The sequence below is a fragment of the Aegilops tauschii genome, chromosome 6 (genome assembly GCF_002575655.3).
Source record: "Aegilops tauschii subsp. strangulata cultivar AL8/78 chromosome 6, Aet v6.0, whole genome shotgun sequence".
Classification (NCBI taxonomy): Eukaryota; Viridiplantae; Streptophyta; class Magnoliopsida; order Poales; family Poaceae; genus Aegilops; species Aegilops tauschii.
In genome coordinates this window covers 110410967-110426332 of record NC_053040.3, presented here as the reverse complement: position 1 = coordinate 110426332, position 15366 = coordinate 110410967, and the positions used below count along the sequence as shown (strand labels likewise).

Sequence of the window (15366 nt, the reverse complement as noted above, 5' to 3'; positions counted from 1 at the left end):
ATTCAAAACATGCTCTGGATTTTTCAAAAAATGTTCACATATTCAAAAAATAGCAATTTTCAAAAAAATTGTTTGTAAAAAATACATGATTTTGAAAAAAGGCCGTGTATTAAAAATTATTAACAAAATTGAACAAAATGTTTGCTAATTAAAAAGACGTTCATCCATTTTAAAAAATGTCCTAAAATTTAAAATCATTTCTTGAATTACAAAAGAGTTTATTGATTCATAAATTTTTTGCCGAATCAGAAAATGTTCATAGATTTCAAAAAATGGTCGTGAATTTATGAAAATCCACCAATTTACAAAATAATGTCCGTCTATTGTAAAATTGTTTGCCGATTCAAAAGGAAATGCTTAAAAACCGTTCGCAATTTTAAAGAATTCTTTGTAAAAAGTAAAAAGTGTTCACAATTTTGAAAAATATTCCCAAATTTGTAGAAATGTTTACGAATGATCGGAGGTATGTAGATAAACTCTAATACTTCTGAGTCTTTGTGACTATATACCCGCGTGAATTTAGAAGAATTAACTGCCAGGTTGGATTGGAATATTATAGTATGTTTAAAAAAAATGTTTCTCGAAACTCAGAATAATTCTTTGAATTACCAAGTTTTTTGACAATCATGATATTTTAAAAAATTGTGAGCATTGCTTTAATTTGTGAATAAAATTTAAAAAAGAAACATTTTCTTGTATTCGCAAACAAAATTTTAAAATCATGCGATGAGATGTGAACAAAATGTGGTCATCGCCATTGAAGATTATGATTTTTTCCCGTTGCAACGCACGGGCCCTTTTGCTAGTACCTAATTATAAATGGACTATTGTTTCTGGCGGTACGTCATCGAGATTGCCCCCAAAATTGCGAAATATTACGGATCAATACCATCTATAATAAGTGATAAAAAAACGTTTCACAAAGGGAAATTCCCATGCTGGGCAAGCTCATGCAACAAGGACCTCCTATACTCCGCTCCGCGCGCTACGAGAGGACGCAATGCGCCCATTTGGGCCGGCCCATGTGTGTGCGGCCTATTCTTTAAATTTCGTTTTTATTTTTTATTTTCCTTTTACATTTTCGATTTTTCTACTTTAAATAATTTGGGATTTTCAAACGGCTCAGAAATTAAAAAAAAAAATCAGTTTTCCGAAATAAAATGTTTAGTAAATCAAAAATTGTTTGTGCATTCAAAGAATCCTCGGGATTTTGTAAAAAAATATTGCTTATTCAAAAAATGTCTGAAATTTTGAAAAACAATGTTCGGGAAATAAAAAATGTTAATGATTTTTCTTAAAGCTTGTGTATTAAAAAATGCTAATGAAATTCAATTTTTCTACCAATTCAAAAGTTTTTCATGAATGTAAAAATACCGTCAAAATTCAAAAATTATTCGTTAGTTACAAAATAATTTATTTATTCATAAACTTTTTGCTGATTCAAAAAATTATCATGCATTTCAAAAATATTCGTTAAATCAATAAAATGTTCATTAAATCAAAAAGAAGTTTGTAAATTTTAAAAATTATTCCACCAATTTACAAAAAAAGTTCACCGATTGAAGGAAAATGTTTAAAAAACTGTTCTTAGTTAAAAACGTTTGCAAATACCATAAAATGTTCATGATTTTCTACTTTAAGTAATTTGAGATTTCAAAAGTTTCTGAAATATAAAAAAAATCAGAATTTTGAAATATAATGTTTAATAAATCATTAAAAAAATTATGAATTCAAGGAATGCTTGCGATTTTGTAAAAAACATTGCTTATTCAAAACATGTTCGATTTTTTAAATGGTAGGGAAATAAAAATGTTCATGAATTTTTTGAGAAGTTCGTGTATTAAAAATGTTAATAAAATCGATTTTTTTTTGCAAATTCAAAAATTGTTCATGGATGTAAAAATATCCTGAAAATTCAAAAACTATTCGTGAGTTACAAAATAGTCTATTCATTCATAAAACGTTCGCTGATTCAAAAAATTATCATGCATTTAAAAAAATATTCGTGAAATGAAAAAATTTCGTTAAATCAAAAAGTGGTTTGTGAATTGCAGAAATTGTTCCACTAATTAAAAAAAATGGTCGTCGATTCTAGAAATGTTGACTTATTCAAGAAAATTGTTTTAAAAAATCCAACATTTTTTTTTGCAAATAGTATAAATTTTTCATGAATTTAAAATTTGTTCTTGATTTTAGAAAATGTTTGAAATATTTTAAAAGTGTGTTCACGAATTTGAAAAATATTCACGATTTCAAATATGTGCATGAGTTTACAAAATGTTAATGATTTCAAGAAAATTGAGTGATAGTGTATCTTCGTGATGCAGCAAGATATGGTCACGATCATTGAAGATTATAAAAAAAAATCTCCCGCTGCAATGCGTGGGCCTTTTTGTTAGTTAGTAAATAACCGCAGCAGCGGAGCATTGTCTTAGGTTGAAGATAAGCCATATGTAACTCCCATGAAAATTTATTTTGGATAAGTCGATTTTTGGCCATTATATTATTTTTTTAGAACGAAGGCTCGCGAAAGAGCCCGGCTTTGAATTAACAAAGCCATCAACCGGCCATGAATACACACCAGAAACATCGGCCCAACGATACAAGGGAGCATTCTAGGGAGCTTACAACTCAACGCAACGCACAAGCACGAAAGAAAAGAAAACAAAGCCCATTGCTTGCACTAGCTGAAGACCGCAACAAACTGGTACCGAGGGTAGCGACCAGCAAGCAGGAAGAGGATCTGCTAAAACAGAGCGTGGGCATGAACTGGGCTGACACCCAGGATGGAGAGATCCAAACATCTTCCTCCTCTCGTGCCATAGAGGGACCCTTCCCTCTCGCCTTGGATCGAAAGGCGTCGAACCAGCGGACCTGAGAGGCGCTCACCCTAGAGCAGAAGAGGTGCCGACCTCGAGACCTGGAGCAACCGCAGAGCACAACCCCATGGCCAAAGAGCACACCACATCCACCAAACTGCCGCAACATAGGACACCAGTAAGATACAGGAAAGCCACCGGGGGCAGCTGCTGAAGAACGGCCAGCAAGGACATCACGGAGGACCGCAGAACGTCAAGGAGCAAGGCCCGTCGGCCGTTGAAGAAGAAGAAAACCGGGAGCCCACAGCCGGGACGTGTTGCTATTGCTGGGAAGGGGAACCCTATCCCCTACCGCCGGATCGAAGGCGCCGCACCGCCAGCCTTGTGACAAACACGCCGCAACCAGTGGGCTCCAACCATGAGGGGAACGGAGACAATGCCAGCCAAGCAAATCCCGACGGAACCGCCGCCACCAGACAACCAGAGCCGCCCAAAGCTCCAACCTTTGACCCACCTCACCCGAACACGATCCCTCCCCAGGCGGCACCTCCAAGGAGGAGCACGACACGGGACGCGCCGTTGCCGCCCAATCCTAGCCGGATTTTGGGCTTTCACCCGAGAGGGGGGAACGAGGGTGGGGAGGTGAGGACCTTCGGCTGCACCTCCAAGGAGGAAGAACAACGCCTATGGCGTCGCTGCCGCCGGGCCGGACAAGCCAACCAACGGTTTCCCGCAGTCCTAGACCTCACCACCGAGCACACACCAGCTCCAGATCCGGCGCGCAAGACACTAGAGCCTGGAAACAGGGTGCTGAGGGAGTCAAAGAGGAAGGAGCCAGACCTCAGATCCGGCGAGGAGGGGGATCTCCGCGCCGTAGCCAACCCCCGCTGGCGGCTCACCACCCGTGTGGTCGAGCACGCCGGCCAGAATCACCCGCAACCGGCTCCAGCCGAGGAGGACGCCGTTGCCTCGCCAAGAAGGGCCGCCGCCGCAGATCCGGGAACCTCCGCCAGGCACGGAGCGTCAGAGGCCTCGCCGCCACCTTCCCGGGCGTCCGCGGGATAGAGCCCGGCGAGATCCTCAAGTGGCGGCGAGGGGAGAGCGGGGGAAGGGGGTGGCGGCGCGGGGGGAACCCTAATCGCCACCCGAGTCGCCCAGGCGGACGACGCGGGGGCCGCGGGGGGGGGGGGGGGGGGGGGGGGGAGGCCAGGTCTTCTGCTCGGGAAACATGGCTGGCGTCTTCTCAATTGGTCATTATATTAAAGATCCAACAGTTGTTCTTCTTCCTCTAGCTTTCTTCCTCCTCTATTGGTTTCTCCTTCCACAAAATTAACTTATCCAAATTGTAAATTTAGTCAACTTACATGCAACTATTGCGGAAGGAAAAGCATATTTTCCATGCATTGGCAGGTGGATAAGATATGTACATATGTGATCATGGTTGCGCCGCGCATGTCCATCGATGAAGAAATTCAAGTCCACCACCACTAAACGATGAACAGAAGTGGAGAAGGAAACGCACCAAATTCCAAGGTCCAAACTTCATTGTCACGTAGCAAATCGAGCCATGCGCTACGCATCCAACCGTGGTCAGAAGATCACTCTTCTCGACCAGCTACAAATACGACACCAAGGGAGGGTGCTACTAGCAGGCCATGGCGGCTCAAACACCACTGCTCTTATCTCCCCAAGCACTATTGCTCTATCTCTTGCTCATCCCTGTGCTCCTCCTCCTCCGGGCAACAAACAGGCGATCGGCCGGCGAGCGAGCCGCAGCGGACAACCATGGGGGCCGTCCCCTCCCTTCGCCTCCGAACAAGCTCCCTCTCATCGGCCACCTGCACCTGGTCGGCCCCGACCCGCACGTCTCCCTCGCCGCCCTCGCCGCCAAGCACGGCGACGGCAGCCTCCTGCTCCTCCGCCTGGGCCAGACGCGCGCCCTCGTCGTCTCCTCCCCGCGCGCCGCCGAGGCGGTCCTGCGCACGCACGACCACGTCTTCGCCTCGCGGCCGCCGAACGCGCTCGCCGACGCCCTCCTGGACGGCGGCGCCGACGTCGCCTTCGCCCCCTACGGCGAGTTCTGGCGGCAGGCCAGGAGGCTGGTCATCACGCACCTGCTCAGCGCCAGGAAGGTGCACTCGCTCCGCCGCGGCCGCGAGGAGGAGGCGCGCCTGGTGATGGCCAAGATCCAGGGGGCGGCCGCCGCCGGCGCCCCCGTGGACATGATGAGGCTGCTCGGCAGCTTCACCAACGACGTAGCCAGGCCCGGTCCTGATGGGGGCGGGGGCGGGCCCCCACCCAGGCCTGCTGCTAAGTTGAAACCCTGCATGCGCTGAGAAAATGTGCTGCTAAGTTGGCCCAAGTTACTACTCTCTCTGTCCTAAAATATAAGAACGTTTTTAACACTACACTAGTGTCAGAAACGTTTTTATATTATGGGACGGAGGGAGTACGTTGTTGGTCACTAATTACGCACAGGCCTGGATCATAGATCGAGTCAGCCACGCGTCAGTTACGACTTCACGCACGCACGCCGGGCACAGTCGGCGGCTGCCGCCAGATGGATTTTTCGCCTCTTCACCTCGCGACCGCCGGAATCAGTTGACGACGGCGTACAAGGGATCGCCACCAAGCATGCCCCATGCTGCGCTGCCGGCGTTTCCCATCAATGAGATGAAAAGCTGATTCTAGATAAGGTATTGTGCCCTAACAATTTTGCTTTTCCCATGATAATTAATAAAAAGTTATAAATGATAATAAATATTCGATCTTCGTTGATAATTGATTGAGTGGCCGTGGTTACTGTAGATATTATTAGGCTTTTGTCATTTGTGAAATCAATGTTATAATTAATAAGATTTTTTGTCGAGTTAATATGGTACTCCATACTAAGGGCATCTCCAATGTAGAGACCTTGATGTGAGGCTTAGGAAAAACATATAAATGGTGCTAATTGCAACGTATAGATGCTTTCTCATTAAATTGATTAGATTGCCCCATCAAATAAATTGATTGGATTGCGTCTGATCTTTGCAATGATATATGGAACACACAAATGCAAGCACTAGTCATGGAAAAGAAACTATACCATGATTACGGTTAATTTATTTTTCACACATCCTCCTAGTAAGTAAAGCAAATTCGTCGGATGTTGGATGCAAGATTAACCCTTGGGATCGAATAGGAAGAAAAAGACGGTTAGGAAATCAGTCCTGAGGGCACGCTCTAAGGGGCCCCGAGCTCTACTCTCGCCCCGGGCCCCCAAAATCCCAGGACCGGCCCTGGACGTAGCGTGCCGTGCCGTGTCCGGGAAGTTCTTCCGGGAGGAAGGCCGGAACGAGCTGTTCAGGGAGGCGATCGACGGGAACGTGGCCGCGTTTGGCGGGTTCAAACTGCTGGACTACTTCCCGGGCCTGGCCAAGGTGGGCGTGCTCGCGCGACTGGTGTTTGCCAGGACCAGTCGGTTAAAGAGGAAATGGGACGAGCTGCTCGATAGGATCATCGACGACCATGTCAGCAAAAAGGCATCGCCACAGCAACACCACGCGCACGATCAGCAAGAAGATCAAGAGGCAGACTTCGTCGATGTGCTCCTCAGTCTTCAGGAGGAGTACAGTCTCACCAGACAGCATACCAAGTCCATATTGATGGTAAATCTCGTCTCATACATACGTAGCTACTCCTCCGTTCACTATTACAAAATGTTCTGACCTTTCTTCGAATCGGATGTCACTTATTTTATTATGTAGTTCATATTAAAATATCCAAAATATTTTACAATAATGAAAAGTAGGAAGTAGCTTATTATGGTAGCTTATTATGGTAATTAAATATGGTCATATTTTTAAGTGTCTGACACTTCAGATTGAACCCATACACAGGATATGTTTGTGGCAGGCACAGATACATCATACATAGTTCTTGAGTGTGCCATGGCTGAGCTCATGCGAAAGCCGAATCTCATGGCCAAACTTCAAGCTGAGGTGAGGGAAAATACACCCAAGGGCCAACAAATAGTGACCGAGGACGACTTGGGCAACATGGCCTACCTAAAGGCCGTCGTGAAGGAGACGCTCCGGCTACACCCACCAGCGCCGCTCCTCCTCCCGCACCTCTCCATGGCCGAATGCGACATCGGCGGTTATAAAGTCCCCGCAGAAACCCGTGTGATCGTAAACGCTTGGGCTCTTGGTAGAGACCCTGGATCGTGGGAGGCTGCCGACGAGTTCATGCCGGAGAGGTTTGTGGACGTCGTGTCCCCCGACTTCAAAGGGAGGGATTTTCAGTTTTTGCCGTTTGGAGCTGGGCGAAGGATATGTCCCGGGATAAATTTTGGGATGGCGTCTGTGGAGATCATGCTCGCCAACCTTGTCTATTGTTATGATTGGGAGCTCCCGGACGGCATGCGGCAAGAGGACCTGGATATGACTAGTGTGTTTGGCATGACGATGCGTCGGAAGGAGAAGTTATTTCTTGTCCCGAGAACAAGATGTTAATCATGCATAATATCTGTCATGAATTATGTGCACTTGTAAAGTTAGATATTACACTAGTATATATGATTTTCCCAGTTTTCAAGAGGGTATGTGGGAAACACTCCAGGTACGCACATTCTGCCACACAAAAACTACCAACCTTCATCCCATTTCTAGTCCACCGCGATCAAATGGGTTTTATTGATGGTAGAAATATCGTGGATCACGTTATCTTTCTGCCTACCTCATCAAGTCTTGCCATGGTAGGAAGGAGCAACCCATGGTCATTCACTAGTGCAGAACCGGACTTTAGCGCCGGTTCGTAAGGGCCTTTAGTGCCGGTTCTGCAACCGGCACTAAAAAGTGGAGACTAAAGCCCCCCCCTTACTACCGGTTCGGCACGAACCGGCGCTAAAGTGCCACCACGTGGCACGAGCCAGGCCCGGCTGCTGGTAGACCATTAGTATCGGTTGGTAGCACCAACCGGTACTAAATGTTTGGGGGGGTTTTGGTTTTAATTTTTATTTTTTCATTAATTTTGTGTTTTCCATTTAATTCTTTTTTGTTTGCTGGTATTTTACGATACTACATATTGTACACGTTATGCATATATATATATAATCGAATGTCTCACAACCACCATTAATTATTCACACATACACATGTATATATATACAATTTCTCCTACATGTTGCCTTGGTGCCTTCGGAGCACGATGACAAGTGGTTCATGGGGCGGTAGCGGGTAATAGTATTCTCCTTTGGGATCTATGACCCGGTCGAGCAAAAATCCCGCTATTTCCTCTTGAAGTGCTCGTATGCGCTCTGTTGGTAGGAGCTGGTCCCGCACCTCTTTGAACTGTTAAGAAGGAGATCAATATGCATGTGTATTAGTTATGTGACTAGATATCGACAATCATGTAAGATTTGTGAATAGTGTTCTGGCAAACGTACCCAGTCCTGTCTATCAGATCTGCTCCTTTCGGACGCCATCATGCGAATGTTCTCGCAAACGTAGTATGCACACACTTCAGTCCCCGGCGCCTGCTTCAGGGTCTTTACGAGAATAGAATGTAATCAGATAATAATTAATCAAGCATGTTAATTAATTAATGGTATTGAAACAAGAATTAAAGAGATGGTAGCTAGCTAGCTAGTACTACTTAATTACTTACCTTGGGTCGATACCAACATAGCTTTGTCGCCATTTTCCTGGAGTCACCTTGATGTACTTTGCCCAAGCCCTGCCCGCCGGCAAAGACAATTAATAAAGGGGTTATTAAAAATAGTTCATATCAAGAAATGATGAACTAAATAGGCCGAGATATAGTTAATAATGATTGAAATAACCTGTCGACTATCCCCTTCACGATGCTGTAGTCACTATCTTTTTAAGTAGTGAGTCCAGTACTTCAACTTTTCCTTCGTCAACTTTAATGTCTAACAAGATCCAGTGGAACCTACATAGGCATACGTTTGCATGTATAAATTAAGCGGGCATGTGCATAACACTAATCAACTATAACCCTAAACCCTATACACTTATTAACATCTAGCTAGTAAGCAAAAACCGAATTTGTAGTACAAGACAGTGTGACTCACTCGAAGTTGTAAGGAAGTAGTATATCTTCATTGCTATTGAGGCGCTTCAAGAACTCTACCATGTTTTTCTCTACATCTTGTCTACACCATTCCAATTTCCATGTGTATTCATTAACGGTATTTGGGTCAATGAACCCAATGCTATAGCGTCCAGCTTTTTTCATTTCATACATCTTCATCCTGCATAATACCACAGAAAAGAATATATAGTGAGGATATATAATTACAGGTAATTAATGATCAATTAATGAGCACTAGAGCTAGCTTGAGACTTAAATTACAGAAAGAAATCACTTACAGACAATAGCAACTGACGATAGATTTGTCGAGTGTATCTTGATTGAATAGCTGAAATAGTTCTGAATACTCAACGGACAGAGCTTTCTTATTGAAGTAATGATCTTCCTCGACTTGCACCATGAGGGACTCTCGATTGGAAATCTTGGTAATTTTCATGTACCAACCATGCAATTCATACATTCTCGTTGGGAGGTTCTTGACCTCCTCGGGCTCGACCAAAGGTTGGCCCCGGACATATTTCCGTTTTATTTCCTTCTCACTAAGCGGAGACATGGGCTCGATATCGAGGAGTTGTCCAACAGTGATCTTGAGCATTTCAGCCTGCATTATATGCTCCTCGATTATTACCACATCGCCCAGCTCGGGAACGTAAACGGTTTGCCCACAATAATATTGGGCGCACGTACTCTCATGTGTTGTTGGCACAACAAGCGGGGGGATCGATTGCGCCGCCTGTTCTCCCAGCTGGGGAATGGTTTTCCCGCATTTCTTGACAGCTGCTTGTTGGCTCAAGCTCGAGCTCGCTTCTTTCTGTAGTCGTGCTCGATGTGCCTTCCTGATTTGGCGCTCATAGTCTGAGTCAACAGGCTTGGGAGCTGGTGGTCTAGCCATACGAATGAAGTGGTCAATCTTTTCCTCAGGCACTTTCTCCCTCGGCGGCGGTGCCGGTTTCGGTCCAAAATGGGCGTCCACTTCGGCCCGCACTATTGCATCGTTTTGCTCCTCGGTCATGTCGTAAGGCCTCTGAGGAAGAGGAGCGAGGCTGCTTGGACCATATTTATATCGCTTGTCTCCGCCTGTACTTCCTGTACTACCTCGACTCATACCGCTACGCAGCATAGCTACGGCGTGTCTCTTCTGCAATTGCTTAGGCGGAGGAGACGACTGATGTGGCTTAGTTGGAGCAGGAGGATTGGCCTGACGCTGTGCCGGACTTGAAGCAGGAGGTGTGGCCTGACACGGTGTCGGACTTGAAGCAGGAGGTGTGGCCTGACGCTGTGCTAGACTTGAAGCAGGAGGTGTGGCCTGACACGGTGTCGGACTTGAAACAGGAGGAGTGGCCTGACGCTGTGCCGGACTTGAAGCAAGAGTCTGCTCACGCGTTCGTGGACTTCGAGGAGGAGTCGGCAGACGCGGTGTCGGTGGACTTCGAAAGATGATGCAATCCTTTCTCTATAGGATGATACGATGTATGGCCTCGTGTGCTCGTCGTCACCTCTAGGAATGTCAAGCTGTAGCCCCGAATATGGGTCCACCACCTCATCAACCAAGACACGAGCATAGCCTGCTGGAATCGGGGCGCAATGGAAGGTTGCTTCGGGGGTAATTGTAAAAGCAACGGCGTCCGCCACCTTCATGGATATGTTCTTCATTTTGAAGTGTAGCTCATAGTTAGTGTTCTCTATGATGTCATCCACAAGGTATGTATCCAGCAGTGCGTCGCCCGGGGCAGAACCAACGCTGCTTCTCGACATGGATGGGACGGTGCTATCCAATGCTGGATGATCATCCGCTTGCTGCTGCCGCTGCTGAGACCCCCTTTCGTGGCTAAGTGAGTCGATCTGCTGCTGCTGCTGCTGGAATTTGAGTGCCAAGTTCGCATGCCTTGCTTCTAGGCCTTGAAGGCGTTTCGCGTCCTGCTTCCTCTGCTCCTCCTCCAACTTCCTCTTCTTCTCCTCCTCCATCTTCTTTCTTGCACGGGTCCTGTAGTCGTCGTTCCATTCCGAAAAGCCCTCATACCAGGGAATAACGCCCTTGCCTCGTGTTCTTCCCGGGTGTTCAGGATTTCCCAGGGCGCGCGTAAGCTCGTCGTGCTCTCTGTCGGGTGTGAACACCCCCTTTCGAGCATCTTCTATTGCGTCAAGTAACTTTTGTTCTGCTCCTTTTAGACTTGCCTTCTTCGAAAACAGGCCTGTCTTCGGGTCCAACGCCCCCCCCATGCTCATAGAACCAAGTTCTGCACCTGGGGGCCAGCTCCTAGTAACCGGAGTGACCCCTGCATCCTCCATCTCTTGCTCAGACTTGTCCCACTTAGGCATTGCCACCGCGTAGCCACCTGGACCCAGCCTATGGAACTGCGTCTTTTTTGCGGCATTGGCCTTGTTTTTTCTCGATCGTTCCTTAGATAATTCTGATTCCTTGAATTTCACGAAAGCGGGCCAGTGTTCTCTTTGCTTCTCCAGTGTTCCCTTGAATTCTGGAGTCTTCCTTTCTGCAGCGAGGTAGTTGGCCCATACAATTTTCTTGTGGGTGTTGAATGCAATTGCCATCTTCTTAAGAGCAGCGTCCTTGACTTTCTGCACATCTGCATCAGTGAAATAATCTGGTAGGGTGAAATGTTCCATCAGAGATTCCCAAAGCTTTTGTTTTGCTCTGTCGTCGACCCAAGTAACATCTGGGCGTTTAGTTTTTGGCTCTTTCCATTCTTGAATGGAGATCGGGAGTTGGTCCTTCACAAGAACTCCGCACTGACGAACGAACTTGTTCGCAATGTTCTTAGGCGTGAGGGGTTCGCCACTAGCTTTGATGGAATCGATGTTGTACTTTACACCCTCCTTCAACTTTTTGCCCGGGCCGCGCTTTGTCCTGCTGTCTGTAGAAGCAGATTTGCTCGATCCGGAGGGCTGAAAGAAGAAAGATCGATTCGTTAATATATCTTCAAATAAAAAAACATGTGATGATCACTAGATGCCTGCTTATATAAATATACCTCGTCGGTAGTCTTTGTCATCATAATCATTGTCTGCGTCATCATAATCATAATCATAGTTCATGACTTCATCAGCTCGGTCGTCGAGATCGAATATCTTATCATCACCCTCCCCGGTATTGTTCAGATATTGGGAGCCGTCATTTGCTTCATTCAGATCATCTGGCCTGTTAGGGCTGCGTATGATCTCGAACAGGGCCTCTTCTCCCTCTCTGCCGGTATTGTCCGCCATAGCTTTTATTTAACTAATACAGAAGAAATATAAAACAATTTAGTATTCAAATTACAATGCATGGATGCAATCAATAAGGAAAAACTGAATCATACAGTACATAATATGCATCGTCTCGAATAATATATAATCTCGAATACATCACTGGCTAGGTAGCTAATAAAGATCGAATACTATAGAAGAATCTAGGCCACTCGCGGTTCCTGGGGCGCGGGCGGTGGACACCCAAAGACAAGGAACCATCACAGGATCATATCTCTGATCATCTGCCCAAAGAACTTGCCAGGTATTGGAGAACCTGACGTCCATAGCAGCCATGTAGCGATGGACGTGCTCGTCCTCCTCCCTGACACGACGACGCACCACCTCCGGCGGGGCCGGCTCCCTCTGCACCGAATGTGGCCCACGCGAACGCCACCAAAGGAGATCAGGGTCGACGACGGGACCCGAGGCCGGGTTCCTCACCAAGCGGCGCGCCCCTCCAGGTAGCACCTCCCAGTGCCAACCCGGCGGAGCCCAATCCCGGACATGGGTCAGCCGGCCGTCGTCGCGAACGGGTCGACGGCGAGGATGCAGGCCGGGCATCGTCGAGAACAAATACTATATGCCCGCAAAAAGTAACATTTTTTAAATGATTGGATTGTGATAACTAAAATTCTATATGCAAATTCTAACAATTTGACATTAATCTAATTCATCTAACTAAAACTAATTCTAAAATTTCTAACATTTCTATATATATAACTAACATTTCTATAACATTTCTAATATTTCTATAACTAAAAAATAGAAAAATTGCTAACATTTCTATAAATATTTCTATAACTAAAAACAGATAAAATTTATAACATTTCTATATAACTAACATTTCTAATATTTCTATAACTAAAAAACAGAAAAAATTTCTATAACTCAAAAACTAATGTGTGTGTGTGTGGACATGGCGGCCGGGGCAGGAGCTCACCGGCGAGGCGCGGCGACGGGGGGCCACGACGGGGACGGTGTTGGAAATATGCCCTAGAGGCAATAATAAATGGTTATTATTATATTTCTTTGTTCATGATAATTGTCTATTGTTCATGCTATAATTGTGTTATCCGGAAATCATAATACATGTGTGAATACATAGACCACAACGTGTCCCTAGTAAGCCTCTAGTTGACTAGCTCGTTGATCAACAGATAGTCATGGTTTCCTGACTATGGACATTGGATGTCATTGATAACGAGATCACATGATTAGGAGAATGATGTGATGGACAAGACCCAATCCTAAGCATAGCTCAAAGATCGTGTAGTTCGTTTGCTAGAGCTTTTCCAATGTCAAGTATCTTCTCCTTAGACCATGAGATCGTGCAACTCCCGGATACCGTAGGAGTACTTTGGGTGTGCCAAACGTCACAACGTAACTGGGTGACTATAAAGGTACACTACGGGTATCTCCGAAAGTGTCTGTTGGGTTGGCACGGATCGAGACTGGGATTTGTCACTCCGTATGACGGAGAGGTATCTCTGGGCCCACTCGGTAATGCATCATCATAATGAGCTCAATGTGACTAAGGCGTTAGTCACGGGATCATGCATTGCGGTACGAGTAAAGAGACTTGCCGGTAACGAGATTGAACAAGGTATTGGGATACCGACGATCGAATCTCGGGCAAGTAACATACCGATTGACAAAGGGAATTGTATACGGGATTGATTGAATCCTCGACATCGTGGTTCATCCGATGAGATCATCGTGGAACATGTGGGAGCCAACATGGGTATCCAGATCCCGCTGTTGGTTATTGACCGGAGAGGCGTCTCGGTCATGTCTGCATGTCTCCCGAACCCGTAGGGTCTACACACTTAAGGTTCGGTGACGCTAGGGTTGTAGAGATATGAGTATGCGGAAACCCGAAAGTTGTTCGGAGTCCCGGATGAGATCCCGGACGTCACGAGGAGTTCCGGAATGGTCCGGAGGTGAAGAATTATATATAGGAAGTCCAGTTTCGGCCACCGGGAAAGTTTCGGGGGTTATCGGTATTGTACCGGGACCACCGGAAGGGTCCCGGGGGTCCACCGGGTGGGGCCACCTATCCCGGAGGGCCCCATGGGCTGAAGTGGGAAGGGAACCAGCCCTTAGTGGGCTGGGGCACCCCCCATGGGCCTCCCCCTGCGCCTAGGGTTGGAAACCCTAGGGTGGGGGGGGGGGGGCGCCCCACTTGACTTGGGGGGTAAGTGACCCCCCTGGCCGCCGCCCCCCCTCCAGACGGGTTCCAGGCCGGCGCCCCCCCCTCCCAGGGGGCCTATATAAAGGGGGGGAGGGAGGGCAGTAGGATTACAGCCTTGGGCGCCTCCCTCCTCCCCTGCTACACCTCTCCCTCTCGCAGACGCTCGGCGAAGCCCTGCCGAGATCCCGCTACATCCACCACCACGCCGTCGTGCTGCTGGATCTCCATCAACCTCTCCTTCCCCCTTGCTGGATCAAGAAGGAGGAGACGTCGCTGCACCGTACGTGTGTTGAACGCGGAGGTGCCGTCCGTTCGGCACTCGGTCATCGGTGATTTGGATCACGGCGAGTACGACTCCATCAACCACGTTCATTGGAACGCTTCCGCTCGCGATCTACAAGGGTATGTAGATGCACTCCTTTCCCCTCGTTGCTAGTATACTCCATAGATGGATCTTGGTGAGCGTAGGAATTTTTTTTAAATTCTGCTACGATCCCCAACAGACGGAGACGGGCGGTGATGACGGGGATGGGGACGGGGCGGCGACGACGGGGACGACGGGACGACGGGGCGGGGCGCGGCGATGGGGACGACGGGGACGGGGATGGCCGGGGCGACGGACGCCGACGGGGACGGCGACGGGGGCGGCGACGAGGGGCGGCGGCGACGAGGCAGAGGAGAAAGAAGCAGAGGGAGAGATGAGAAACTGAATTTTTTTTGAAGTGTTTTCTTATATAGAACACCCCTTTAGTACCGGTTAGAGCCACCAACCGGTACTAAAGGTCTGTTTTGGCCAGGCCAAGCGGCGGGAAGCGAACACCCTTTAGTACCGGGTGGTGGCTCCAACTGGTACTAAAGACCCCCCCTTTAGTACCGGTTTGAGCCACCACCCGGTACTAAAGGGGGTGCGCTGGCGCAGGTGCGGTGCGTCATGTTTAGTCCCACCTCGCTAGCCGAGGGGTGTCCGCACTGGTTTATAAGCCCCAGTGCGGTAGCTCTCTTGAGCTCCTCTCC

At 47.2% G+C, this 15366-nt stretch overlaps 1 protein-coding gene across 1 annotated transcript; it reads left to right on the top strand.

Annotated features, from left to right (window-relative positions):
• Nucleotides 1-4334: 4334 nt before the first annotated feature.
• Nucleotides 4335-7397, top strand: LOC109787486 (indole-2-monooxygenase). Its single transcript, XM_020346032.3, has 3 exons — nt 4335-5087; nt 6111-6469; nt 6701-7397. Exons 1-3 carry the CDS (start codon nt 4475-4477, stop codon nt 7313-7315), a joined length of 1587 nt encoding a protein of 528 aa, XP_020201621.1. The 5' UTR covers nt 4335-4474; the 3' UTR covers nt 7316-7397.
• The last annotated feature ends 7969 nt before the right edge of the window (nt 7398-15366 follow it).